Source organism: Labeo rohita, chromosome 15 (genome assembly GCF_022985175.1).
Source record: "Labeo rohita strain BAU-BD-2019 chromosome 15, IGBB_LRoh.1.0, whole genome shotgun sequence".
Taxonomy (NCBI): domain Eukaryota; kingdom Metazoa; phylum Chordata; class Actinopteri; order Cypriniformes; family Cyprinidae; genus Labeo; species Labeo rohita.
In genome coordinates, this window is record NC_066883.1 from 25,223,459 (window position 1) to 25,250,175 (window position 26,717).

A 26,717-nucleotide genomic window follows, 5' to 3' on the forward strand; every position below is an offset into this window, starting at 1 on the left:
TCAGTTTCCATCTCAAAGTAAAAAAAGTAAGTAATACTACTAAAGTAGTCCACTACTTTGAACTTATAGCTTCCAATGTGTCATTACATCTCACAGTGTGGTTTTATATTGCGCAATTGCAACTTCATCTCATAATTGCAAGTTTTTTGACTTTATTTCACAATGTGACTTTACACCTTGCATCTCTTAAAGGGACGGTTCACCCGAAAATAAAAATTATATTACCCTCAAGCCATTGTAGGTGTAGATGACTTTTTCTTTCAGATGAATTCAATTGGAGTTATATTTAAAAATTACCTGGCTTTTCCAAGCTTTGTAATGGCAGTGAATGGGTGTTGAGATTTTGAAGCAAAATGAAGTGCGTAGGACGTAGATGTAACATAAGCTCCAGTGTTAATTTTATTGACAAATAATTTTCATTAATGACATTTTTTCACTAAAGAAAATGGAGCAAAACTCATTTTGAATGACAAAAACTAAGACGAAAATCTATTAACATTTTTGTCAACAAATAAAAACGAGACTAAAATGTTAGAGAGAGACTATTTGGGAAGCGTTTTCATGCAGAACAAATCTGCTGCGTGGTTAGGAGGTTAGATGTGTACATTTGAACTGTATCATAGTCTATTCATCTATCTGGGAGGACATAAGCTAGTATACATTTGCTGCACGTCTCATAAAATATTCAGAAATGTCAATATCTGGGAGTAAGACGAGCAGACATGGATAAATTTGACAATGCAAAAAATAACTCAATTTGGTCCGGGTTTCTGAGCTCAGACACAGAAGCAGCACTTATCACACAGCACACGTACTCTTTCGTGGTTCATTGACGGAGAAATACACACAAAATGATGTCAAATTGTCCATTTTGACGAGTATTCACGTGAACACACTCGGTTACGTCTTATGTGAACGTAAACAGTTGGAAGAATATCACGTGTACATTGCATCCGTGTGTCTAGTTTTAAAGAGACAGCAGCCTAATTTAGTTGCTATTGTCTGTGGCATTGATGTTAATCAGGTAACAAAAGAAAGACAGAAAATCACTCACTGTTCTTGACTAAATAACTTTAGTAGCCCTAATAAAGATTCATCTAAATTTATTTATATAACCATTGGCATTTCATTGAAAAGAAGACCATGTTCTTGTTTCTTTATGAGAAGTGGTTTCATTTAATTCTAATATAAAGGCATGTTGCGTGTCACAGCATTTAAATCTGTGTGTATCATGATAAAACCTTAATATCAAAACTATACAATGAGTTTGGTCATTTTAGAGTAATGCTTAATAAATGCATTACACTGTAACTAAACCCATTAGATTTTAGCCGACTAAATCTACTGTAGTCGTCTAAATCTACTGTAGATTGTCGACTGAAATCTTATATTTAGTCTACTAAATCTAGACTGAAACTAAAGCAATTCAGATGACTAAAATATGACTAAAACTAAATGGCGTTTTAGCCAAAAGACTATGACTAAGACTAGATCAAAATTTACTGTCAGAATTAACACTTCGAAGCTCCAGTGAAAATTTGCAGTCTGTTTACAACAAAGAAAAATCAGTCTCTTCTTGATTTAAATCGAAATCCTCCCACATTTTTCTTTACACATCCTCATTTTGTACTTCTATTTCATGACTGGTGTTTTGTTTTGCTCTCTGCACTTGCTGCGTTTGTCACTTTTCACCAGAGCTTACGCTGTGCCTACTAGGGTTGTGCCGATAGACGATAGTATCGTGTGTGAATAACTAAGGAAATGTAAGCATTAGTAACTTACAATGTTTCTATTAAATTGTTATCATGTTAAACACAAATTAAGTCAGTTTGAAAACATTAGGCTGCTTTTAGCCTTATGCTGGCGTTGGTTCATTTGCCAGCAATGAAACTAAGTAAGTAAATAATTAAATATATTAGCACAATAATATCGTGTATCAGCGATCTCGCAGGCTGACGATAGGACGATGTGAACATTGAGCATATCACCCAACACTAATGCTTACATCCTACATCATCCGCTGAAACGCCACTCTCTCGTGAATACACGTACAACAGTTAGCGGAAGCTAGAGATTATAGTTTATAGTTTTAAATATAAATATTTTTCTTACAAAAAAGCATCGATTCACTTCAGAAGGCCTTTATTGTGGAGCATTTTTTATGATGGACCTATGCACTTTATTTTGCTTCAAAATCTCAACACCCATTCACTGCCATTTTAAAGCTTAGAAGAGCCAGGACATTTTTTTTAACAAAACTTTGATTGTATTCGTCTGAAAGGAGTAAGTCATATAAACCTATGATGGCTTGAGGGTGAGTAAATCATGAGGTAATTTTCGCTTTTGGGTGAATTTCCCTTTCATTTCTTGTTTTTGTTAGTTATACATCTCAATATGTCAGAATTGTTTATAATATTTCTTAGTGCGACAAACTTATATAATTTATATCTGTCATTATTGACAGTGTTTATCTCATAGTTATTTGGAACTTCTCACAATTGCAACTATTTCTCAAAATTTTTCTTAATATTTCACAACTTTTTCGCATGTTAGACTTTTTCCGCAATTGCCCTTTATATTTTACTGATGCAGAAATGACATTCAAAATCAATAAAATTGTCAAAGTCCAATAATATTTTTAGTTCAGTTTACCATGCATTTATGTTGGTATATTATTTTTGTACGAGTATTCATCATAAATGGCATCATAAATTTTCCCACAAGTATGCAGGAATGTCCCTCTGTTGCTTCCTCTTGCTCCCCTGGTGTTTAATAGAGGAAGTCAAGAGGAGCCCCTCCTCCCTTGGTTTCCTCTGTTGATGCTGATTGAGTGTGTGTGTTATTTTTTTAGGGTAACTGTCCCAAAGTGAGCTCCATAAATGACCGCAATGACTGGAAGATAGTGAGGAAAGCCCTGAGCGTCATTGGCTTCACTGATGATGATGTGGAGGTATGACCGACTGACCGACCAATCACAACACAAACACACACAGTGAAGAACAACTGAATGTTTTTCTCCAAGAAACAGAAAGTCTAGGCAAACAGTCTTTATTTTTGCAGTCTCCTGTCAGAAGTTAAACACTTTATCTTTTAAAATGTGATCTTTCCTCTCATTCACACCCATCCCTCTCTCTCCACAGGAGCTTTTGAACATTATTGCCAGTGTACTGCACTTGGGGAATGTCCAGTATGGAGGAGAGGACAGCGGCACTTCCTACATCACTACAGAGACGCAGATTAAATACTTAGCCAGGGTAATAGGACAGTTTATTTATATTGCTGGTCTATGGCCACATGTTTAAACCTCTAACCGTGCGTCTTCCCTTGAAATTACATGGTAGGGGTTTGTTTTTGACTGTTTGCGTGTGTATTTGTGATATTGCAGTTGTTAGGTGTGGACGGCACTGTTCTTAAGGAGGCTCTAACACATAAAAAGATCATTGCCAAAGGAGAAGAGGTATGTTTCCAATCATTTAGAGTGAAATATTAATTATTGCTAGCTAACAGATGAATATCACTATTACTACTGCTCATATGAGTTAGGGATTTTCCAAAAGTGTAAAAAAAAAAAAAACCCATTGCTTTATAATAAATGAGCTATCTTATAAGAGTCATAGGGAGCAGAATATCATAGAGACTTTGAGGTAGGCGGCAAATATTGCATGGGAAAGCACCACTGACTTTTTATTCAAAAAAATGTGATGATTAATAAAGTATGAGGAATTTTAAATCACAGATTTAATTCAAAGCTTTGATTCAAACCTTCTGTAATAGTCCTGATTTGGTTGTTCTGAGTATTCAGTTTCACACTTGGTGTGTAAAACAGGTTGTATGTTTGTACAGTATGTAATAATTACTATGAATGTTTCCCATAATTCCGTTCTCTGTTTGTGTTGTAGCTGATGAGTCCTTTAAATCAAGAGCAGGCCGCTTCTGCACGGGACGCCTTATCTAAAGCCATATACGGTCGTACTTTTACTTGGCTGGTCAACAAAATTAATGACTCTCTGGCCTTCAAGGTATGGACTCGTTCTGTTGTTAAATACACTATCGGCTCTATGGCTTTGCAAGTTCTCTGTTTTGGCTAGCTGATACTAAATGTGAATATTTGGCGCCCCCACATGGAGAAAACTTAGATATGACATGCCATCTGATTACTTAAGTTTTCCAACGGCTGTTATTGGAACACATTCTCGCCATATGATCTTGCAGGCTGTGTATGTTTAGTCTGAACGGCGTGCCACAGCTGTTGTTGAATATTTCTGTGCTTTTAATGTCTCACAGGATGATTCATTCAACAGTAAGAACGCCTCTGTCATTGGTCTGCTGGACATCTATGGTTTTGAGGTCTTTCAGAACAACAGGTAGAGTAAATACATAAAATGTAATTGCATTTTTTAATAATACTTACGTTATACAATTTGAAAAATGTGTATACTGTATACTGTATTTAATGTAATATTGCATATACTGTTTATTTTATATTACTTTAAATATTTGTAAATATTTTTAAATATTATTTAAATAAACAATTAAATTACATTAGCATCGTTATATATAATTACATATTTTTTATATTGTAATATTATTAAATATTATTGCAATTACATTGTTTTACATGAGGGATTTTATTTTATATTTATATTTTAAATTATATTTATTATTTATTATAGCCATACATTCTCCAAACCACCTGTTCTCTGTTGCGGGGATGCTGGAGTCAATGTTATATTTTAAATAAATAGTAAATATTTAACATGTATATTTAATATGAATATTAATATTTAACATGAGTATTTTCAAATATTTTGTGTATATATAATTTTCATATATATGTATGTGTATATATGAAATTTGTCATATTAATTATATAATTTTTTATTATTAATCATATTTTGATATTCAGTCATTTCAAATATTACTTCATACGTTATCTGGAAAAATAAAGGCTTCATTTTATTATATTGGTTATCTTTTTTAACTTTAGTTTAAATATTAATTATATATATATATATATATATATATATATATATATATATATAATAAGTTAATCAGTATTATCATACTAATCACATTATTAATCATATTTTATATTCAGTGTTATAAAAAGATATTATCAAATAATATTTCATATATTATATAGAAAATAAAGGCTAACTTTATTTTAAACAGTAAACATTTAATTGTTTATTATGAATATACTTTTTAACAAGTATTTTCATTTTTCATATATATGGATGTATATGTGTATATATATATATATATATATATATATATATATATATATATATATATCATACTAATATTATTCATATTTTATTATTCAATATTTTCAAATAATATTTTATACATTATTTAGAAAAATAAAGGTACTTATTATTTTGGTTATCTTTGAATCTAGGTCTCTATCTATCTATCTATCCATCTATAACAAGAGTATAATCAGAATAATTTTTAAAGATAACTTACTCTGTCTCTCTTTGTGTGTCTGTTTAGTTTTGAGCAGTTTTGTATCAACTATTGTAATGAGAAGCTGCAGCAGCTCTTCATTGAATTGACTCTGAAGTCAGAGCAGGAAGAATATGAAGCCGAGGGAATCACGGTGAGAAATCCCTGAAACACATACTGTACGCACATGCTTACAGTACACACACAGCTCAGCATATGTAACTCATGTGCGAGGTGCTGGAATGGGGTCTTACCCACAGCTCAAAGGGCGCATTATGGGCAAACATGACGTGGGTTTTATTTTCATGCTGTTAGTATGGTAATGCTGACCTCTCACATTGCCTATAAAACATTGTGACGCATAAACTGTTAAAGAAAGCTTGTTTGTGGCTTTGATTCACGGGTGGGCTGAGAATGCTCTTGATTTTGCATTCCTTGAATTTTCTAGCAGAAACAACATCACAAATCTTGAATATTTTCGTCTTAGTTCAGATGCAGTAATGCTCATGTTTTTGTGTTCTCCAGTGGGAGCCTGTGCAATATTTTAACAACAAGATCATTTGTGATCTTGTGGAGGAGAAGTTTAAGGGAATCATTTCCATCTTGGTGAGAATGCTCTCTGTGAACTTCCATCAACATATTAGGTATTGTTTTAAGCTGCTTTTATCTAAAACTATTTACCTCTCTTTCGACAGGATGAAGAGTGTCTCCGGCCTGGAGATGCCAGTGACATCACCTTCCTGGAGAAGCTTGAGGACACCGTCGGTGGTCATGCACACTTCTTAACGTTAGTCACACTATCATCCTTTTGTCGTTCTATCTAATATTATACATTAAATCATATCATGAGCATTTGTAAACCAATATATATGATATACATCTGCATTACAGTCACAAGCTGGCTGATGGAAAAACCCGTAAAGTGATGGGTCGTGAAGAGTTCAGACTGATCCACTACGCAGGAGAAGTCAACTACAATGTGAACGGTCAGTTATTGAACAGAGGGCAGCGATAAAATGAAGAAACAGAGAGCGCGTCGTTGAACAAAAGCGGGCACTTATGCCCACAGGTTTTTCCCAGGCTGAGCGTTGACTGACGTCATTGTGTATTTTCCAACTTCTAGGCTTCCTGGACAAGAACAATGATCTCCTGTTCAGAAACTTGAAGGAGGTGAAGGAACAGGCCTAGGAATATATATTTAATAAGAAATGTACACCATATCTGGGCTGAAATTTAGATTATTAAATGTGTCTGTATTTTCAGGCCATGTGTATGTCCGAAAATAAGATCCTCACTCAGTGTTTTGACCGAGAAGAACTCACAGACAAGAAACGTCCTGAGACGGTATCTATCTGTCTGTCTGTCTGTCTGTCTGTCTGTTGTTCTGTCTGTTGTTCTGTCTGTTGTTCTGTCTGTCGGTCTATCGATCTATCTGTCTGTCCATCTGTTGTTCTGTCTGTCAGTCTGTCTATCAGTTTGTATGTCTATCGGTCTGTCTATTGTTTTGTCTGTCTGTCGTTCCGTCTGTCTATTGGTCTATCTGTTGTTTTATCTGTCTGTCTGGTGTTCTGTCTATCTGTCGTTCTGTCTGTTGTTCTGTCAGTCTACTGTCTGTCGTTCTGTCTGTCCGTCTATTGTCTCTCATTCTGTCTTATAAGTCTGTCTATCAGTCTGTTGTTCTGTCTGTCAGTCTATCTATCCATTTTTCTGTCTGCCATTCTGTCTATCTGTCTGTCCTTCTGTTTATCAGTATATCGTTTTATCTGTCTGTCTATCTGTCTATCCATTGTTCTGTCTGGCTGTCTGTCGTTCTGTCTGTCTGTCTGTCTGTCTGCCTGCCTGTCTGTCTGTCTGTCCTTTTGTCTATCGTTTTATCTGTCTGTTATTCTGTCTGTCTGTCTGTCTATGTATCCATTGTTCTTTCTGGCTGTCTGTCATTCTGTCTGTCTGTCTGTCTGCCTGTCCTTCTGTCTATCAGTCTATCGTTTTATCTGTCTGTCTGTCAGTCTGTCTGTCAGTCTGTCTGGTTTGTCTGCCTGTGTGTCTGTCATTCTGTCTGTCTATCATTTTATCTGTCTGTCTGTCGTTCTGTCTATCAGTCTGTCTGTCTGTCATTCTGTCTGTCTATCATTTTATCTGTCTGTCTGTCTGTTCTGTCTATCAGTCTGTCTGTCTGTCATTCTGTCTGTCTATCATTTTATCTGTCTGTCTGTCTGTCATTCTGTCTGTCTATCTATCCATTGTTCTGTCTGGCTGTCTGCCGTTCTGTCTGTCAGTCTTTTTGTCTATCAGTATATCATTTTATCTGTTAGTCTGTCGTTCTGTCTGTCTGTTGTTCTCTCTCTATCGTTCTGTCTGTCTGACTAGCTGTTGTTCTGTCTACCTGTCATTCTGTCTGTCTGTCTGTCGATCTATCGTATCTGTCTAACATTCTATCTATTGTTCTGTCTGTTTGTCTGTTGTTCTGTCTATCCATCCAATTATGATTCAAAAGTCATCTCTCAAATTTTTCCTTTTTTTTAACTTAAAGGGATAGTTCACGCCAAAATAAAAATGTTCATTAATTACTCACCCTCATGTCGTTACAAACTTGTAAGACCTTCGTTCATTTTCAGAACACAAGAAAGGTAGTAAGAACATCGATTAAAATAGTCCATGGGACTCAGTGGTTAAACTGTATGAAACTGGTTATGAAGGTACGATAATCCTTTTTGTGTGCAAAGAAAACAAAAATAATGACTTTATTCAACAAGTCTTCTTTTCCCTGTCTCACCATTTATGAGAGTACCACCACGTATGGTACTATTTAAAAAATGTCCATACTACGTTTCTGGGCCTTGAACATGTTAGACGCATTGCTGTCTGTGCAGGGTCAGAAAGCTCTCGGATTTTATCAAAAATATCTCAATTTATGTTCTGAAGATGAACAGAGGTCTTGAAAGACATGAGGGTGAGTAATTAATGACAGAATTTACATTTTTGGGTGAACAATTCCTTTAAATACTGCTATTTCTATAAGGTTATATATTGTGTCAGATGTTGTTGTTTACATTTAAACAGAACCATAAACAACAAATATCTGTTTATAAATCAGTTCATAGTTCATAGTAGCATTTATACATAAGCCTCAGCAGCTTGGCCTCAGTCCATGAAATTGTGAATCTCTGCTTGCCACCCACACTATGAGGAATGCCCTGACACTGTGGTACCTCTTCACTCCATGTGACTACATGAAATCCTGAATCCCTCCAATCCTAGAGCCCACTCCACAGAGTCCCATTGGCCGAGTGTGGGTGGGCTACTGTTTAGTTGTTTGCTTGCATTGTCAACCAGTGGTTTCTCCCACATTGTCACTGCCTGGCTGGACTTGCACACTGTGACTTGTGTTCTCGCTCGTTTCTAACTGCCCATCGTCTGTTTTTCTTGTTCTCTCATTCCGTTGGCTCGCTGCAATCAGGCAGCAACCCAGTTCAAGAACAGCCTGGCGAAGTTGATGGAAATCCTGATGTCTAAGGAACCGTCTTATGTGCGCTGCATCAAGCCCAATGATGCCAAGCAAGCAGGTTTGTAAGCAATTTCCTGTACTTGAGGTTTAGTGCCATTTATCACTTAGAAATGGTTATTTTTCTCATTTGTTCCTCATTCCCAACTGTTCGCTTACAATTGGACAGTATTATCATGCTATGTATGTCAGTATTAGGGTAATTTGATGCATTCCATGTTTCTGGATTACTGCCATATTCATATAACATGGCATTTATATGGCACTCCAAGGTATGTAGAAAAGATTGTAGAATTGTAGAAAAATTTATTCTATTTATTTTATATAAAATTTCTATATATAGAATATATATTTTAACTTTTATCATAAGAAGCCAACATTTATATTGAGTTTATTTGTGCCGTTTTTTTCTTCTCTGTGTGATGTAATGGATTCATTGTTCAAACTGCAGTCATTCGTTCCCTCACTCTGATTCTCTCTTACTTCATCAGCTCTATTGTTTCACCCTTGTCTTTTGTTGATATTTCTTAGCGTCTTCTGTTTGTTAATAAGCTCTTATCCTCATAAGCAGTGGCAAATCTATAGGTTTATACATAAATAACATACACAATTTTACAAAGCCTCATTAAACTAAAAATATATCTCTCTACAGGGCGTTTTGATGAAGTCCTCATCAGGCACCAAGTAAAATATCTTGGTTTGATGGAAAACCTTCGGGTGAGGAGAGCTGGCTTTGCATATCGCCGTCGCTACGAGACCTTCCTGCAAAGGTTGGCATCTACATGGCAGAAGAATATAAAAACTAGACTTTTAATGGCACAACCTGGTTATTATTTCAAGTGTAGCCCTGTTGGGTGACCAAACATGCCTCAGAATAGTAACCCCCAATACGCTTTTAACTTGTAGTTCATGATAGCCTGAATCTGTTTAGCTGATTTAGGCTATTTTTCAGCAAGGCTGTCACAAAAAAGATTATTTGTAAAGTGTTCACACTTTCTAATCCTCTTTTAAAAGCTCAGCACTTCCTGTGGAATTCAGTGATAATTAAGGTCAAAGGGAACAAGCAGTGTTGAAAACAGTGATTCCTCTTTCTACTTTAAATGTAGTTGAGTTTTGTGGGTAATGCTTGTGATTTCCTGTTTTAGGTATAAATCCCTATGTCCAGACACCTGGCCGAACTGGGACGGCCGTCTGGTTGATGGAGTGTCCACACTCGTCAAGCACCTCGGCTACAAACCTGAGGAGTACAAACTCGGCAGGTTGGTTACGCAAATAAGCATTTCAAACTTTTATCATACAGTTGAAGTCAAAAGTTTACATACACCTTGCAGAATCTGCAAAATGTTAATTATTTTACCAAAATAAGAAACATACAAACTGCATGTTATTTTTTATTTAGTACTGACCTAAGATATTTCACATAAAAGGTGTTTACGTATAGCCCACAAGAGAAAATAATAGTTGAATTTATAAAAATGATCCTGTTCAAAAGTATTCATACATTTGATTCTTAATACTGTGTTATTACCTGAATGATCCACAGTTGTGTGTTTTTGTTTAGATGTTCATTAATCCCTTGTTTGTCCTGAACCAAAATTCTTTGGTTTTTAAACACTTTTGTGTGTTTGAACCCTTTCTAAAAATGACTGTTTGATTTTAAGATCCATCTTTTCATACTGAGGACAACTGAGGGACTCATATGTAACTATTACAGAAAGTTCAAACACTCACTGATGCTTCAGAAGAAAACATGATGCATAAAGAACCAGGGGGTGAAAACTTTTTGAATTTAAAGATCAGATAACTTTTGTCTTCTGTGGAACATGTAAGCATCTTCTGTAGCTTCTGAAGGGCAGTACTAAATGAGAAAGAAAAATATGATATTTAGGCAAAATAAGAAAATTGTACACACCCTCATTCCGTTCAAAAGTTTTCACCCCCCGGCTCTTAATGCATCGTGTTTGTTTCTGGAGCATCAGTGAGCGTTTGAACCTTCTGTAATAGTTGCATATGAGTCTCTCAGTTGTCCTCTGTGTGAAAAGATGGGTCTCAAAATCATACAGTCATTGCTGGAAAGGTTTCAAATTCACAAAATGGCTGAAAAAACAAATTTGTGGGACTTGAAGGATTTTTCTGAAGAACAGCAGGCAGTTTAACTGTTCAGGACAAACAGGGGACTCATAAACAACTATCACTGAACAAAAAAAAACAGCTGTGGATCATTCAGGTAACAACACAGTATTAAGAATCAAGTGTGTGAATACTTTTGGGCAGGGTCATTTTTTTAAATGCAACTATTTTCTGTGTAAATGTCTTTTGTGTGAAATATCTTATTCAGGTCAGTACTTTTTTCATGCATTTTTTCTTTTGACTTCAGCTGTGTTAGTATAAAAAACTGTCTTCTTTCTGTCATTCCAAAAAGATGAAGGCCATTTTTTTTTCTTTTAAAGGACCAAAATCTTCATCCGCTTCCCTAAAACCTTGTTTGCAACCGAAGATGCACTAGAAGTCAGAAAACACAGCCTTGGTATGATGCATATGTATGAATGCATATTGTGTAACTCTTCACTGGATGGTCTGTCTAACCTTAACCTCCACACACTGTTCTTCATGCACAGCTACCAAACTCCAGTCATCCTGGAAAGGCTACAGTCAAAAAACCAAATACCGTAAAATGCGACAATCAGCTATCAAGATCCAGGCCTGGTGGAGAGGTATTCTGGCCCGCAGGGAAGCAAAGCGCAGGAGAGAGGCTGCCAACACCATCCGCAGGTCTGTGTGCACGACATGACTAATACAAAAGTCAGTGATCTGATTCTGTCCAGTAAAAGAACTTATGCTCACTTTTGTTTTTATTGTCTCTGGACATTGTTACAGGTTCATCAAAGGCTTCATCTATCGTCACCAGCCGCGTTGCCCAGAGAATGAATACTTCCTGGACTACGTTCGCTATTCGTTCCTAATGAAGTTGCACAGGAGCCTACCCAAAACTGTTTTAGATAAGAACTGGCCAACCCCACCTCCCGCCCTCATTGAGGTGAGATATATTAGTCATGAATCAGTCATCAGTACAAGCATAGACTCCTCTAGACATGAGATGAGAGATTATGCCTTCCTGTTGTTTACAGGCTTCAGAACACCTCCGCAAACTCTGCATGCAGAACATGGTGTGGAAGTACTGCAAGAATATCAACCCGGAATGGAAGCACCAGGTGTTTATTTTATTTTATTTTATTTTATTTTATTTTATTTTATTTTATTTTATTTTATTTTATTTCATTTCATTTTATTAGTATTTTTTTATTTTATATTGTATTTGTTTATTTATTTATTTATTCATTCATTTGATTGTTGGGAAATACTGAAAATTAAGCTTCAACCCAGAATTAAGTAGAAATACCCATTGTGACATTTTATTTTATTTTATTTTTAATTACAACCTAATCAGTCCATTTTTACGTATAATTTATTTCTAATTATACTTTGTTATAGGCCAATGTTTTCTATATTACATTATATTATATTATTAATTTGTTATATTATATTAATTCTATTATATTATTGTCACATTTACAGTTAAATATTTAATTTAATGTTGTTTTATTTTATTTTTAATTACAATCCAATCAACCCATTTTTATTTATAATTTGTTTGTAATTATAATTTATTATAGTCCATTTTTATATCATTATAATTTTATTGGTTTTTGTTTATTTATTTTATGCATTTCTATTTTATTAGTAGCATTTTTATTATATTAGTAGTATTTTATATTTTATTTTATATTGTATTTATTTTTATTTTGTATTTTATTTTATGCATTTTATTCTATTTTATGCATTTTTATTTTATTAGTAGTACATATTTTATTTTATTTTATTTTATTTTATTTTATTTTATTTTATTTTATATTGTATTTATTTATTTATTCATTCATTCATTCATTTGACTGTTCGGAAATTGAATTCAAAATTAAGCTTCAACCCAGAATTAAAGTACACATGGTCACATTTTACATAGTTAAATATTTTATTATTTTATTTTGTTGTTGTTGTTGTTGTTGTTTTATTACAATCCAATCACTAAATTTATCATTTATTTTTAATTTATTATAGTTCAATTTTTTTTATATAATTTTATTATTATTTAATTTTATATTATGAATGTATTTATTTATATAATTTTTGGGCTATTGGAAAACAAACTTTATTATCTGTAATTGCAGTTGGAGCAGAAAATGGTCGCAAGTGAAATCTTTAAGGACAAGAAGGACAACTACCCACAAAGCGTCCCCAAACTTTTTGTGGGCACAAGACTCAGTGAGTTTTCGGCTTTCAGCTCACTTTGGATGCTTATTTCCTGTGATATATATTCTAATTGATTTCTCTCTGTGTGTCAAAAGATGGGGAAGACATCAACCCTAAAGTGCTACAGGCTCTGGGGAACGAGAAGATGAAGGTTGGTTAAATTCTAGGGTGTTTGTTTGGGAAAATTTCTCTCTAATGTGGTTTTAGACTGTGGTTCTGGTCTCTTTTTACACACATCCTCTCATCAGTCTCTCCAAAAAAGTCAGGAATATGTCATTTTACATACAGTTTATTACATATTACCATTTTTCTCAGTGTTTGTCAGCGTTTCCTCAGGCACTATACATGACTATGATAATAGACAGAATGTGACAAAAGAAAGGTGATTTTGATAATATAATCCATCTTTCTCCACAGTATGCTGTTCCAGTGACGAAGTACGATAGAAAAGGATACAAAGCACGCAACCGACAGCTCCTGCTCATGGCCAGCAGTGCCGTCATTGTAGAGGAGGCCAAGCTGAAACAGCGGATCGACTACAGCTCTCTGAAAGGTATGAAGTAGGACGGAGAATGACACAGCTTAAAGGGATAGTTCACCGAAAAAAGAAAATTCTGTTTGTTTTCAAGCAGACCTGAATGCTTAATTCAGAATTTTGTTCAAACCCAGTTCGAAAAAAACACTTTTTTTCTCAAAATCAGACATCCATGCTAAAAGCTCTGGTGTGAAACACCCATTCAAAAAAGTGAATTACAACTAATTCTGTTCCACTTCTGTTTTCTCTATAGGGATTTCTGTCAGCTCTCTGAGTGACGGCATGTTTGTTCTCCATGTTGCTTGTGAAGACAATAAGCAGAAGGTAAGTCTAAAGATCAGTTATTTGCTTTTAATTTCCTTAAAGGATCAGTTCACTTCCAGAAAAAAAATGTACTCACCACAAAGTCATCCAAGATGTTCATGTTTTTCTTTCTTCACTCGCAAACAAATAAAAGTTTTTGAGAAAAACATTCCAGGATTGCTCTCCATGTAGTCGACTTCAAAGGGGATCAGCGGGTTGAAAATCAAAATTGCAGCTTCAAATGGCTCTACATGATTCCAGCCGAGGAATAAGGGCCTTATCTAGCGAAATGATTGGTCTTTTTCTTAAAAAAGTCAAAATTTGTTTACTTTTTAACCACAAATGCTCATCTTGCACTAGCTTGAAAAACTCCATCTCATTTTCTCCTCCAACTTCAAAATCGTTCGACATTGTTGTTTTACCTTATTTTGTAAAGGCGTTTGACTTTCTTTGCATGTTCGCTTTGTAAACACTGGGTCAGTATTTCCACCCAAGTTATGCGTGAGGTTGAGCGAGTGCAAGACGAGCATTTTTTGGTTGAAAAATGTATCAGTTCGTATTTTCCTTTAGAAAATTATGGATCGTTTTGCTAGATAAGACCCTTATTTCTCAGCTGGGATCATGTAGAGCCCTTTAAAGCTGCAATTAAACTGCAGTTTGCACACAGATCCCCATTGAAGTCCACTATATGGAGAAAAATCCTGGAATGTTTTCCTCAAAAACCTTATTTCCTTGCAACTGAAGGAAGAAAAGACACGAACATCTTAAATGACATAGCAGTAAATTATGAGGAATTTTTTATTCTGGAAGTGAACCGATTCTTTAAGCGCAAAACCAACTGCTTTCAGAGTGAATATATGAGCTGTATTTTGTCACAGGGTGATGTGGTGCTTCAGAGTGAGCATGTCATTGAGGCGTTAACCAAAGTGGCCATCTGTGCTGACAAGATGAACAGCATTAACATTAACCAGGGAAGGTGAGTGTCACAAAATGATCATTTTTTTAAAACACAGTTCTCATAATTCTGTTTATTATATTTTTACTAATAAAAACTGTTGTTTCCCCTCTCATGGACAGTATAAAGTTCAGTGTGGCGCAAGGAAAAGAAGGGATCATAGATTTCACATCTGGCTCAGAGTTGCTGATAGCCAAGGCTAAGAATGGACACCTTTCTGTGGTAAGCGTTGCTGATGAAATAAACTTCTTTATCAAAATAGTTTTTTCCCTCACTGAAATAACAACAAACATATTTTTAATTTCTCAGACTGCCCCTCGCCTCAACTCAAGATGATGGACGAGTCATGACCAAGCACTTCCTGCATTCTCACAGGATCTTCCAGATACGCTCCTTAGTTCATCAATCACATGACTAAAGGCGGAGCCTCTCTCTGCCAATCAGACGCCAGCCAGCTGCACCAAAGGCCTCTGCTTTAAGTTGTGAAAATCCAGCAAACTTATTTATGTTTTGGGGGATTAATACTGTTAAATGAATATTATGATTTTATATGTCAAAACCAAGAAATAACAATATATATGTGCATTTTCCTGCACTCTGTCTTTATCTAGCTTTATTTGGGAAATGTTGATTTGAGAAGGAGACCTCAGCCATGCTAATGAGGTGAATCAGGGTTCATAATGAGTAGTAGTTATTAGCTTCGGTCCTATTTATGTTCACACGTGATTACTTTTACTTTTCCTTGGATTCTGCAATCCAAACCTACTCAGAACCAATACGCTTCTGCGTTCATAGGAAAGGTATTACTTTTTGCATAGAGAAGATGAACGGTTAAACCTGTTCTACACACTATTTTACACAATATTAGTTGATAAAAAGAAGGACAAACTTGTAGAGAGCATATGCCAAGTGCATTGAGGGTGCGTGTCATGTATGAAAAGTGATGGAACTGTGCTAGAAAAAACAACCCTATTTTTTACATTGATTCATTATCCATTACGATAAAGGGCTTAATCTGAGTTCAGAGAGTAAATATTTATTTTCTCAGTCCCAAATCTCTGCCTCAAAATGTCAGGCTTAGAAAGTATCTTTGATAAGATAAGTGTTCCTGCGAAAATGGAAAGAAATCCAGATGTTTGTTGAAAGCAGTTGTGAATTGCTCAGGCTTTGTGCTCCTAATACACTGGACACAATAATCTCTCATATTAACGCCATTTCCCACATTAGCACTGCTTTACATTCACTGCAAAGCTTGTGAGAGATATTCTTAGCCATAATAGTAGGGTAAGTTGTATGTTATCTACAAAAAACGATATGTAACTTGGTTTATTTTTCTGAGGCAGGTTTGTGTATATGTAGATAAACCGTAACAAAGCACTACTACAGTAAATGTTCGCAGATGTTATTTTAGAAACTAAAAAGTGAAAATTTGGCCTACCCTTTGCACTGTAGGGGCACCTGAAACTCGTGATAGCACAATTGTTTGATATTGCCTTGATGTTGTGACTGTCAAAGGAGAATGTTCAGAGAAACATTGAGCATGTGCCTATAGTAGCTGGTGCCATAGATGAGGATGCTTATAAGAAAACACTGAAAGGAAAATGCTGTTGTATGCATAAGTGCCGCATATAATGTATTTAGAACAAATATCTATTTTTGACATTTATAAAAACACCCCAAGACTGCCCACACAAACTCCTGACCCCCAATTTGAGATATGATTCACACTTGTGATTTGTTTTATACTATTTGTGTAAAATACCTGGAAGAAATCTGTCATTTTGACGCAAACTGACAATGTATTTGAGCATATTAAAGCTGATTTAAAAAGCATTGCCGTGTAAGCTCTGCATTTTTTTATTGAGTGTTTGGTTTGAAGTGTTCAAAGTAAGTTACTTTTTCGTCTAGCGGTAGCAAAGTGTCAAGTTTTGGTAATATGTGACCCTGGACCACAAAACCAGTCTTAAGTCGCTGGGGTATATTTGTAGCAATAGCCAAAAATACATTGCATGGGTCAAAATGATAGATTTTTCTTTTATGCCAAAAATCATTAGGAAATTTAGATCATGTTCCATGAAGATATTTTGTAAATTTTCTACTGTAAATATATCAAAACTTAATTTTTGATTAGTAATATGCAAATCATTATCCTAATGATTTTTGGCATAAAAATCGATCATTTTGACCCATACAATTTATTGCTGGCTATTGCTGCCTTTGACTGGTTTTGTGGTCCACGGTTGCATATGACGTAGGAAAGTAAAAGATAGACAGGAATAGGAGAAAGAGAGACTGGTGTTGTCATTATGTCACAGACAATTATGTTATCGCTGTTTTTTCACACCAAAGCACAGACATTTTGAATAGAGTCTATACGTTAAATTGTAGGAGTTTAATTACTTCGAAAAGGATGAGTAATTTCATATCACAAGTGTACTGCGGTAAACAGAAACCAGCCACGTACAATAAATAAGACAATTCAGAGAAGTGCCCGAGTCACTGACACTGGGCGGAGATCCTTCAACTTCTTGTATTCTGCTATTGCACAATGTGCTGTGTATCAGGTGACTTGTAGAGCAATACATAGAGTATTTCGTATTTTAGACGTCTAAAATGTTTATTTAACTATAGCTATGTCTCGTTTAGTAGTAGCCTATAAGTAATCGACAGAAGTTTGGGTTTGTCAGGATATGAATCGTTCATATTAAGCTTACTGTATCGCAAAGAGTAGTTTCACTTTCAGGAGCTATTAAATCAATGAGATTCTACGGAAGTGTGGGAATGATGCGTGTGACCCTGTAAGTTGGTTTATTATTTATTTCTTTATTAAATCATTTCGATGTTTTTTTTCTCTGTACTTATTTGTAACTGTTAATATATCATGTATTTGATGTACATGAATTATACAGCAAGTTTAACGTGGGTAGACTCTAAAAAAAATTTCTGTTCGTGGTCTGGGCGTGAGGTATTCGCGCGAATCTTTTGTTGTCCCTGACAGACTTAACCAACTGTTATCTTAAGTACACTTTAAATTAATCATTAAGTGTTTCGTGATTGTATTTGTGATTTAAGCTATATTCATTTACATTTTATATACATTTAAATTAAGTATTAATGTCGTTATTACATCATTGTCGATTTACCATTTGATAGAGGGTTTGCACTTACGTCACGGATTCGCGGCCATATTGGAGATACTCGGATGTAAACAACAGCATGGATTGCATGGTTAATGTACTACTGAATAAGTTGTTTTGCTAATGTATGCTGTATAAACCGTGTGGAAGCTGCTAAATCATATAGAGAAATATTGAGCCACTTTTCAACTATCGGGCGGAACTGTTCTCTTTGCCTAACCATTCCATTCCGTGTCGATCCGGGCCAGTCAGTGCGGATAGAATTTCATTTTCTACTGTGATGGTGATAACGCAACTCTTTGGAATGTAAATATAAATGCGTCAGTCGTTGCCTTGGTACGACAGTGATATGGACGATGATGAGATATTTCTGTTTTTGGGACACTTTTTTATAAATCTGATATTTACTTCGTTAAATAACAGAAAAAAGGACACAACTCTTGGCTCAAAAAATAAAATAAACAGAAGGGTTTAGCACGGTTGTCTAACCGTGCCGAGAAGTCTGGGCCGAGAACGGTTTTTAATTGTGCCGTGCCTTACCAGGCTCAGGTGGAAACACAAATGGAACCGTACCTGGCCGTTCTAAGAACCGTTCGGCCCGATAGTGGAAAAGTGGCTTTGGTAAGCAGGAAACTGCACAATATTTTGACAAACTAAAGTTAATAGGTGGTAAAGGTACTAATTAAGAGTATCAATTAAGATATTAGCCTAATATTTCACCTATTTGACCGGAAATCATAAGAAGAAACATGAATGTTGTCAAGATTTTTGCCCTGGAAATCCTTATCCAGTTTGGCCAACCACAAACACCTTTTGTTCCTTAGTCTTTTGCACTCTTCTCCTTGATTTGTTATAAGTTTTGGCAGTTTATAGTGCTCCAATTTTTTTCCTGGTCCGACCGATTAGCCCAAAACATGACAATAATTGCAGCAATAATCAGCAAAATATGCAAGTTTTGTTTGGCTCAGTGGCCTTGTTTACGTTCACTATGGCCGACTGATGACGTGTCGTGAAAACACTTGTTGTTCTGCTAATTTATGCCGTCTAAACCACGGAAAAAATGTGTGGAAGATGCTAAATCATATTGAGAAGGACGTAGTAAGCAGGAAAGGACGCAATATTTTGACAAACTAAAGTTAATACGTGGTAAAGATACATATGAGCAGTATTAATAAAGATTTTAGCCTAATATTTCACCGACCTGACTGGTAATGATAAGAACAAACACAAATGTTGTTTGTGTGGTTCTGTTACAACGTTTGGCAGTCTATAGCACTCCAAATGTATATCCTGTTCTGACTGATTAGCACAGCCCAAAACATGACAATAATTGCAGCAATAATTAGCGAAATATGCAAGTTTTGTTTGGCTCAGTGGCATTGTTTACGTTCACTATGGCCGACTGATGACATGTCGTGAAAACACTCATTGTTCTGCTAATTTATGCCGTCTAAACCATGGAAAAAATGTGTGAAAGCTGCTAAATCATATTGAGAAGGACGTAGTAAGCAGGAAAGTGGTTCAGTTTGGCCAACCACAAATTCTGCTTTTCCTCAGACAGTCTTTTGCACTCTTCTCCTTGATTTGTTATAACGTTTGGCAGTCTATACTTTTTGCAGTACTCCAAATATATATCCTGGTCTGACCGATTAGTACAGCCCAAAACATGACAATAAAGGACACAACTCTTGGCTCAAAAAATAAAATAAACAGAAGGGTTTAGCACGGTTGTCTAACTGTGCCGAGAAGTCTGGGCCGAGAACGGTTTTTAATTGTGCCGTGCCGTACCAGGCTCAGGTGGAAACACAAATGGAACCGTACCTGACCGTTCCAAGAACCGTTCGGCCCGATAGTGGAAAAGTGGCTTTGGTAAGCAGGAAACTGCACAATATTTTGACAAACTAAAGTTAATTTTCAGCAAGAATCAGCAAGAATCTGTGCCGCCAATACAGCCGATTGACGCATCATGAAAACACTTGCACACTTTTGCTATGGTTACCTCCTCAAACTTATTTGTGAGATTGTGAATTTCATGGTTTGTGTGAGGTTTTAACTTTTCACACATTTTGTTTTGATATCTTTCGGTGGCAAGGTCAGGCCTTAAATAGGGAGCCCCAAACTCCCTTATAATTGGGAACCTTTTAAAGTGATGGCTGTTGGACCCTGTAGCACAGAGATTCAACAGCGTCGTGTGGAGCTGGTGGAGAACTACAGCGAACACCTGACACGCCTTCTGGACGTGCTGTTTAATGTGGGTGCAGTGACCGAGGAGGACCTCAGTTTTATTAGAGGTTCGTCTGTTCGAGGTGAGCGAGAATGTATGAGAGTTCTGCTGGATGTGCTAAACGGGAGAGGAGAAGAATCCTGCAGGGCTTTCCTTTACGTACTACCAAGTGTTCAAGATGAAACCGCAAAACTAGGACAGCCAAGCAGGCAAAACAGCCTCAGAAAGCACAAGGTCATCTTAGCCAGACAGCATGGCCTGGTGGACTATCTCAATATCAGAGGACAGACTTTGGAACAGGATGAGGGCGGGTGCTGGACTGATATCACCTTCTCAAGACAAGCTGGTTACGCATCGTCTTCTCAATGCCGACATGAGTCGGCAGGAGTCGGGGATGCTTTCAGAACACGCGCGGATGAGACCTGCATTTTCAAAGACATTTATGAGAACCTGCTGTGTAATACAACGAGCGGAGTGAATATGCTGTCAGGAGTTGCTGGAAGTGGGAAAACCACGGTTGTGAAGCGCTTGGTGCGAGAGTGGTCTGCAGAAACCAACTCGTCCAAGATTGTCCTATCTCTGTCCTTCCGTGAGCTGAACCTCATAACCCAAGACCAGAGCTTGCAGGACCTGCTCTCGGATCACTACATCCACCTGAAACCGTTCCTGCCCGAGTTGCTGAACTCAAACCCAACCCAGTTTTTGCTCATCTTAGATGGTCTAGATGAATTCTGCTACCCTCTTAATTTCGAACACACTCCTAAGTGTTCAGATCCTGAGCGGGTGCAACCTATACAATCCATTGTGGTCAACCTAATCAAGGGAAATCTGCTTCCAGGAGTGTCCATTTTCCTAACCTCCAGACCTCATGCAGTGTCCAAAGTTCCTCCAGTTCTGGTTAGCCAGTTTTACAGTCTGCTCGGTTTCTCCGTAGCTCAACAGAAGCAGTACTTTGAGCAGAACTGCAGTTCTCCTGAGGCTGCTGATGCAGTGTGGGCTTCGGTGTCGTCCCATAAGCCTCTTCTCCTCATGTGCCACATTCCCGCATTCTGTTGGATAGTATCCACCGCCTTGCACGATGGCGGCTCCTGCCTTTATCCTGATTCTATAAGTGCCACGCTAGGAGACAAAGAAGCTCTTGAGGAAGCCAGCTCCTCATTGGTACCTTCTGAGGAGAACTCCAAACCAGTCACGATCTCTGAAATCTACTGCTGCTTTGTTAAATCCATCTTGCTATTCCATGTGCAAGGGCGTAGCGAGGGCTCCCATCACACTAGGCTTCAGCACGCCCCTCACGTCCTTGGTGAAATGCAGCCTATACTCAAAAGCCTGGGAGCTATGGCCTTCAAAGGCCTCCTGGAGAGACGCTTCATCTTTGAAAACTCTGATCTGAGCTCTTTTAATCTAGACAGCACCAAACTCTCACAGGTATTCCTCTCCGAGATACTTAAAGAAGATCGAGCGTCCCTCACCTTTGAAAAAGGCTTTCATTTTATCCATACCAGCGTGCAGGAGTTTCTGGCTGCCCTCTACTATGTTCTCCAGTCGCTCTCAGGATCTGATCCATTTTCAGGACTCAAAGCAAGCACAGGCTATCTTCAATCTGCATTTAAACAAATGGCATCAGCCGTTAACAAATTCGGCAGACCGCATCGTCTCTTTCGCAGACGTATTAAGAAGGCCCTTCGCTGTGGTGAACGACATCAGTCTGGACACATGGACCTTTTTTTGCAGGTATCTTTTAAAACTCTTGTCACACACACTCATGTCGTTCCAAACCTGGAAGACCTTCACAAATTAAGATATTTTTTTGAACGCGTCAGTTGCGTTGCTGTCTACGCAGGGTCAGAAAGCTCTCGGATTTCATCAAAAATATCTTAATTTGTGTACCGAAGATGAACTAAGGTCTTAAAGGTTTGGAACAAAATGAGGGTGAGTAATTAATGACATAATTTACATTTTTGGGAGAACTATCCCTTTTTTGATTTTCCTTTTCATAACTGACCAGTTACTTCTGCTTATCCAGGTTTGTATGCGGCCTGCTGGTTCCCAGAACACGTCTCATCCTAAATGGATTTTTCCCTGACGGGCCCAAGATGCATCTGCTCCGTTGCCAGCCCTCTCCAGACCCGACTCCTCCTTTCCTTCTCCATCTGTTACATTCCCAACTCCAGAGCTCCACTCTCAGCCCGGAGAGGAAGGTCAATGTGTGTCACTGTCTCTATGAGGCTCAGGACCCTGGGTTGTCACAGCGGCTACAGAGCTGGATGAAAGTTCTGTCACAGCAGGCCTCAGATCAGTCCGCTTCAGGAAACAAGGACTGGAGCGAGCTGGCTTTCCTGTTACAACTCAGTCCAGACCTGCAGGTTTTAAATTTAGATGCTCAAGGACTCGATGCTGACGGACTACGCCGGCTCCTACCAGTCCTTCCTCTCTTCTCAACGCTTAGGTAAATACTGTAACTGTAGGCATAATTGTTCAGAAGCAGATAAATGTCAGATGTTATTATTATTGTGCTTTGTGATGTTTTTTGTTTGTTCTTCACATAAAGCCTGGGGCAGAATCCTCTTGGTCCAGATGGAGCGGCTGTGTTATCCCTTGTTCTGAGAAACCCAGATTGTCGCATTCAGAGGCTGTGGTAAGTGGGAAAAAATTTGTTTAAATATAAAGTAAATGAAAATGTAACATATACAAAATAAATGCCAAAAAAATAAATTTTATTATTATTATTTTACAATTACATTTATAAATAAATGAATAAAAGAAAACATGCTACAAGTGCAAATTTATAATGGATGTGTATTTTCAATATAGGGTGGTTGCGACAGGGCTTGGCTGTGAAGGCCTGAAGATCCTTGTAGAAGCGCTGAAGGAAAATCGTACTGTGACTGATCTCAGGTGAACAGCAGGAAAAAAAATATTATTTTAGTTACAAATACACATAAACTACCACTCAAAAGATTTTCTTTTCTGCTCACCGAGCCTGTGTTTATTTGATCCAAAGTACAGCAAAAACAGTACAATTTTTGAAATATTTTTACTATTTAAAATAACTGTTTTCAATATGAATAGATTTTAAGTGTAATTTATTCCTGTGATTTCAATTTTCAGCATCATTACTCCAGTCACATGACCCTTCAGAAATCATTCTAATATTCTGATTTACTGCTCAAAAAACATATATCATTATTATGTTGAAAACAGCTGAGTAAAATTTTTTCAGTTTTCTTTGATGAATAGAGGAAGAACAGTGTTTATCTAAAATAGATATCTTTTGTAACATTATAAATGTCTTTTTCATCATATTTGATCAGTTTAATGCATACTTGCTAAATAAAAGTATTTTTGTATTATTTGAATTTTTATTTTAGATAAATGCTGACCTTTGGATCTTTCTATTTATCAAAAAATCCTGAAAAAATGTTCTCAACTGTAAATATTGATAATAATAATAAAAAAATGCAAATCAGCATATTAGAATGATTTCTAAAAGATCATGTGACTGGAGTAAAGATGCTGAAAATTTTGCTTTGATCACAGGAATAAATTACATTTTAAAATATATTCATACATAAAGCAGTTATTTTAAACAGTAAAAATATTTCACAATATTACTGCTTTTGCTGTATTTTGGATCAAATAGATGCAGGCTTGAAGAGCAGAAGAGACTTCTTTAAAAAACATCAAAAATCTTACTGTTCAATTACTTTTGACTAGTAGTGTATATGCTGGACTCGTCTTATGTTTGCAATATCATTCTTTCATTAGAATGGCCATCAATAAAATTGGAGATGTTGGAGCTGGTTATCTTGCAGAATTGTTGAGGATGAATCACACTTTGATGGATATCAGGTGAAGGAGACTTACCCCCGTCATTTCGATCTCTCAAATCATTTATTTATCTTCAAAGTTCAATGCGTTATAAATTCTGCATCCTATAGACTTCGTGACAACCTGGTGACAGACAAAGGAGCAGAAGTCCTCATGGCTGCCCTGAAAGAGAACACTACATTAGAGTATCTGTGGTAAGAAACATTTAGACCTGATTTACTTCAGGTTATTTTCTCATGATTCTGTAACACAAATCTATTTTCTATTCATCGCAGGATGTTTGACAACAAGTTTACCAAAGATGGCGTCAAGAAACTGAAAGAATTTGCAAAGACCAGACCAAACCTTGATATTAAAGTTTGCGTCTGACCCACGAGCAACAAACCAGTGGAGCTGATCTCTAAAGCTCCATTTGCAATGCCGAACTAGTTCAGGATGAACGGTTTCATTCACACATTTTATTCATACTCATTTACTCATTATTTTACATATTGGTACAGTTGCTCTGATATATTACTTTGAATACATATTAGACTGTTTTACTATGAAAATATACTCACCTTCAGGCCATCCAAGATGCAGAGTTTGTTTCTTCACTGGAACAGATTTGGAGAAATTTAGCATTACACTTGCTCACCAATGGATCCTCTGCAGTGAATGGGTGCCGTCGGAATGTGAGTCCAAATTGCTTGATAAAAACATCACAATAATCCACAAGTAATCCGTACGCCTCTAATCTATCAATCAACATCTTGTGAAGCAAAAAGCAGCATGCTTTAAGAAACAAATCAAACATTAAGTTGCGTTTTCACTATAAAAAACTATTCTTTTAACTACTCAAGCCTAATGCTGCCCTCTGCTGGAGTTTTAAGAAACTGTGTTAAATGGTACTTTTGTAATACATGGTTTAAACTGCAGTAATAATCAGAACTGTCTTAGATTCATGTACTGTTCTTTCTCAAGACACTGTATTGCATTTATTTATTCTGTGAATCTTTTTATTAACAAAGCTGTTACAGCTTAACCCACATAATCAGATTTTACTAAAGCTTGTAAGTGTATGTTATATTTTGAGGGCCCTAAAATGACTCCTCAGCACACATCAATTTATCTAATACTTCTTTATAAATTATTATCTTCTTTCTCCTTCCTGCTATAGTGTCTCAGACCAGATTGACAATAATTGTCACTGGTTTATTGCCCATTTTTGTGGGTGCTTTTACATGCAGAGCTCAGGGCTCCTCTTAGATGCTTCATAAACAGAAGTAAATATGTAAGTGTAAAATACACAAAACCAGAGTATTCTTTGGTTAGTAAATGCATGTATTTTGAAGTTACTATGTGAAACCATTGCTAAAACAGTTTAGCATAGATAGATAGATAAATAGAATGGGCTTGACCACTTTTTGTAAGACTTGTGACCACGGGTTTCATTCATTACTGTGTTACTTTACGTAAAGCCAGCAATAATATCCATCTTTTTGTGTTACACAACTGTTTTGTTTTGCATTTTGTTTTGCTGCTTGATATTGCAAATTGGTGTGTCTTACCATATTATTTTAATGTGCTATCTTAATTATGAGCACACTGGTTTGTGGTGGATTTATTAGTGCAAACAGTTTTTACCGTTTACTGCACGTTGTTATTCTATAGCGGATAGTGAACCGGAAGTCTCACCCATAGGCTTACTTTAGCGTTGAAGCAAAAGATGGATATCTGTGTCAGATGTTTTTTTTTTTTTGAAACATTGTACGCTTGTCTTCTTTCTGAAAGTTGCATAATATAGGTTCAGGCATTTTTATATTACTGTCATAACATCATGACATGAATTATTATAGTATTACTGCCCAGGAATGCTTACAATGCAAAGTACAAGTGCTGTTATGTAAACATTAAAACTAGATGAACAAAAAGACGCTCAATAAACATGATATTGATTCTCCAGATTCCAGTTTGCTTTGGTAATGGAGTCTGTGGTTTGTCATCACTTCAAAGTTCAAACCGTGTTGCTTTAGAAGTATAATTCCATATATTGATGCTGCCTTGAATGCAAAAGCTTACCATACATGTACATTCTCACGTCCGATGTGATAAGTCTCAAACATTGCATAAGTTTATTGATGTGCAAAAAAAAAAATAGGGAGTTCCCACTTGTTTCGAACCGGAATGATATTTAATCCCTCATAAAATATCCATCTTCTGTCTGTATTTGAATGTAGTTGCCCATTTAAACCAGCAGATGCCGACGTGATGTTTTGTGACTCACCGCCTCTTTGTTTAGTTTAGTGCTGAGAGAGTACAGAAAACAACAAAAAGCCTAATGAGGAGGTTTGGTCATTTGTTCAGTTCTCCTGTATTATATTTTCTAGCATATTTATATAATCTCAATGATATTTGCTACACAAAACACTGATAAATATGCACCTTCATAAGTTTGAAAACAGCTTTGAATCTGATACCCAAGAGAGCAAAGT

General features: G+C 36.4%; 2 protein-coding genes across 5 annotated transcripts in view; both read left to right on the top strand.

Annotated features, from left to right (window-relative positions):
- Positions 1–15,457, top strand: part of myo1cb (myosin Ic, paralog b) — a 54,543-nt gene extending 39,086 nt beyond the window's left edge. For all 4 annotated transcript variants that reach the window (XM_051129128.1, XM_051129130.1, XM_051129129.1 and 1 more), the window contains 25 exons: positions 2,852–2,950; positions 3,141–3,254; positions 3,386–3,457; positions 3,900–4,019; positions 4,285–4,364; positions 5,497–5,602; positions 5,974–6,054; positions 6,144–6,235; positions 6,340–6,434; positions 6,572–6,618; positions 6,712–6,792; positions 8,906–9,011; positions 9,603–9,720; positions 10,096–10,209; positions 11,401–11,477; positions 11,569–11,722; positions 11,828–11,987; positions 12,079–12,162; positions 13,177–13,270; positions 13,354–13,409; positions 13,676–13,811; positions 14,047–14,117; positions 14,975–15,072; positions 15,174–15,273; positions 15,361–15,457. In XM_051129128.1, coding sequence (XP_050985085.1) covers positions 2,852–2,950; positions 3,141–3,254; positions 3,386–3,457; positions 3,900–4,019; positions 4,285–4,364; positions 5,497–5,602; positions 5,974–6,054; positions 6,144–6,235; positions 6,340–6,434; positions 6,572–6,618; positions 6,712–6,792; positions 8,906–9,011; positions 9,603–9,720; positions 10,096–10,209; positions 11,401–11,477; positions 11,569–11,722; positions 11,828–11,987; positions 12,079–12,162; positions 13,177–13,270; positions 13,354–13,409; positions 13,676–13,811; positions 14,047–14,117; positions 14,975–15,072; positions 15,174–15,273; positions 15,361–15,387 — 2,382 coding nt within the window. In that variant the 3' untranslated portion in view covers positions 15,388–15,457. The remainder of the gene's footprint in view (positions 1–2,851; positions 2,951–3,140; positions 3,255–3,385; positions 3,458–3,899; positions 4,020–4,284; positions 4,365–5,496; positions 5,603–5,973; positions 6,055–6,143; positions 6,236–6,339; positions 6,435–6,571; positions 6,619–6,711; positions 6,793–8,905; positions 9,012–9,602; positions 9,721–10,095; positions 10,210–11,400; positions 11,478–11,568; positions 11,723–11,827; positions 11,988–12,078; positions 12,163–13,176; positions 13,271–13,353; positions 13,410–13,675; positions 13,812–14,046; positions 14,118–14,974; positions 15,073–15,173; positions 15,274–15,360) is intronic.
- A 1,466-nt stretch (positions 15,458–16,923) lies between these two features.
- si:dkey-118k5.3 (NLR family CARD domain-containing protein 3) lies at positions 16,924–26,502 on the top strand. Its single transcript, XM_051129141.1, has 8 exons — positions 16,924–17,849; positions 20,281–22,140; positions 22,434–22,861; positions 22,964–23,050; positions 23,227–23,310; positions 24,181–24,264; positions 24,354–24,437; positions 24,519–26,502. Exons 2-8 carry the CDS (start codon positions 20,338–20,340, stop codon positions 24,610–24,612), a joined length of 2,664 nt encoding a protein of 887 aa, XP_050985098.1. The 5' UTR covers positions 16,924–17,849; positions 20,281–20,337; the 3' UTR covers positions 24,613–26,502.
- The last annotated feature ends 215 nt before the right edge of the window (positions 26,503–26,717 follow it).

Bases quoted from the DNA above. Each gene is read 5' to 3' on its own strand.
- si:dkey-118k5.3 (XM_051129141.1), top strand. From the start codon at position 20,338: ATGGCTGTTGGACCCTGTAGCACAGAGATTCAACAGCGTCGTGTGGAG. The intron at 22,141-22,433 runs TTGCAGGTATCT...TACTTCTGCTTA, and splicing joins CTGGACACATGGACCTTTTT to TCCAGGTTTGTATGCGGCCT. The intron at 23,311-24,180 runs GTGAACAGCAGG...TTCTTTCATTAG, and splicing joins CGTACTGTGACTGATCTCAG to AATGGCCATCAATAAAATTG.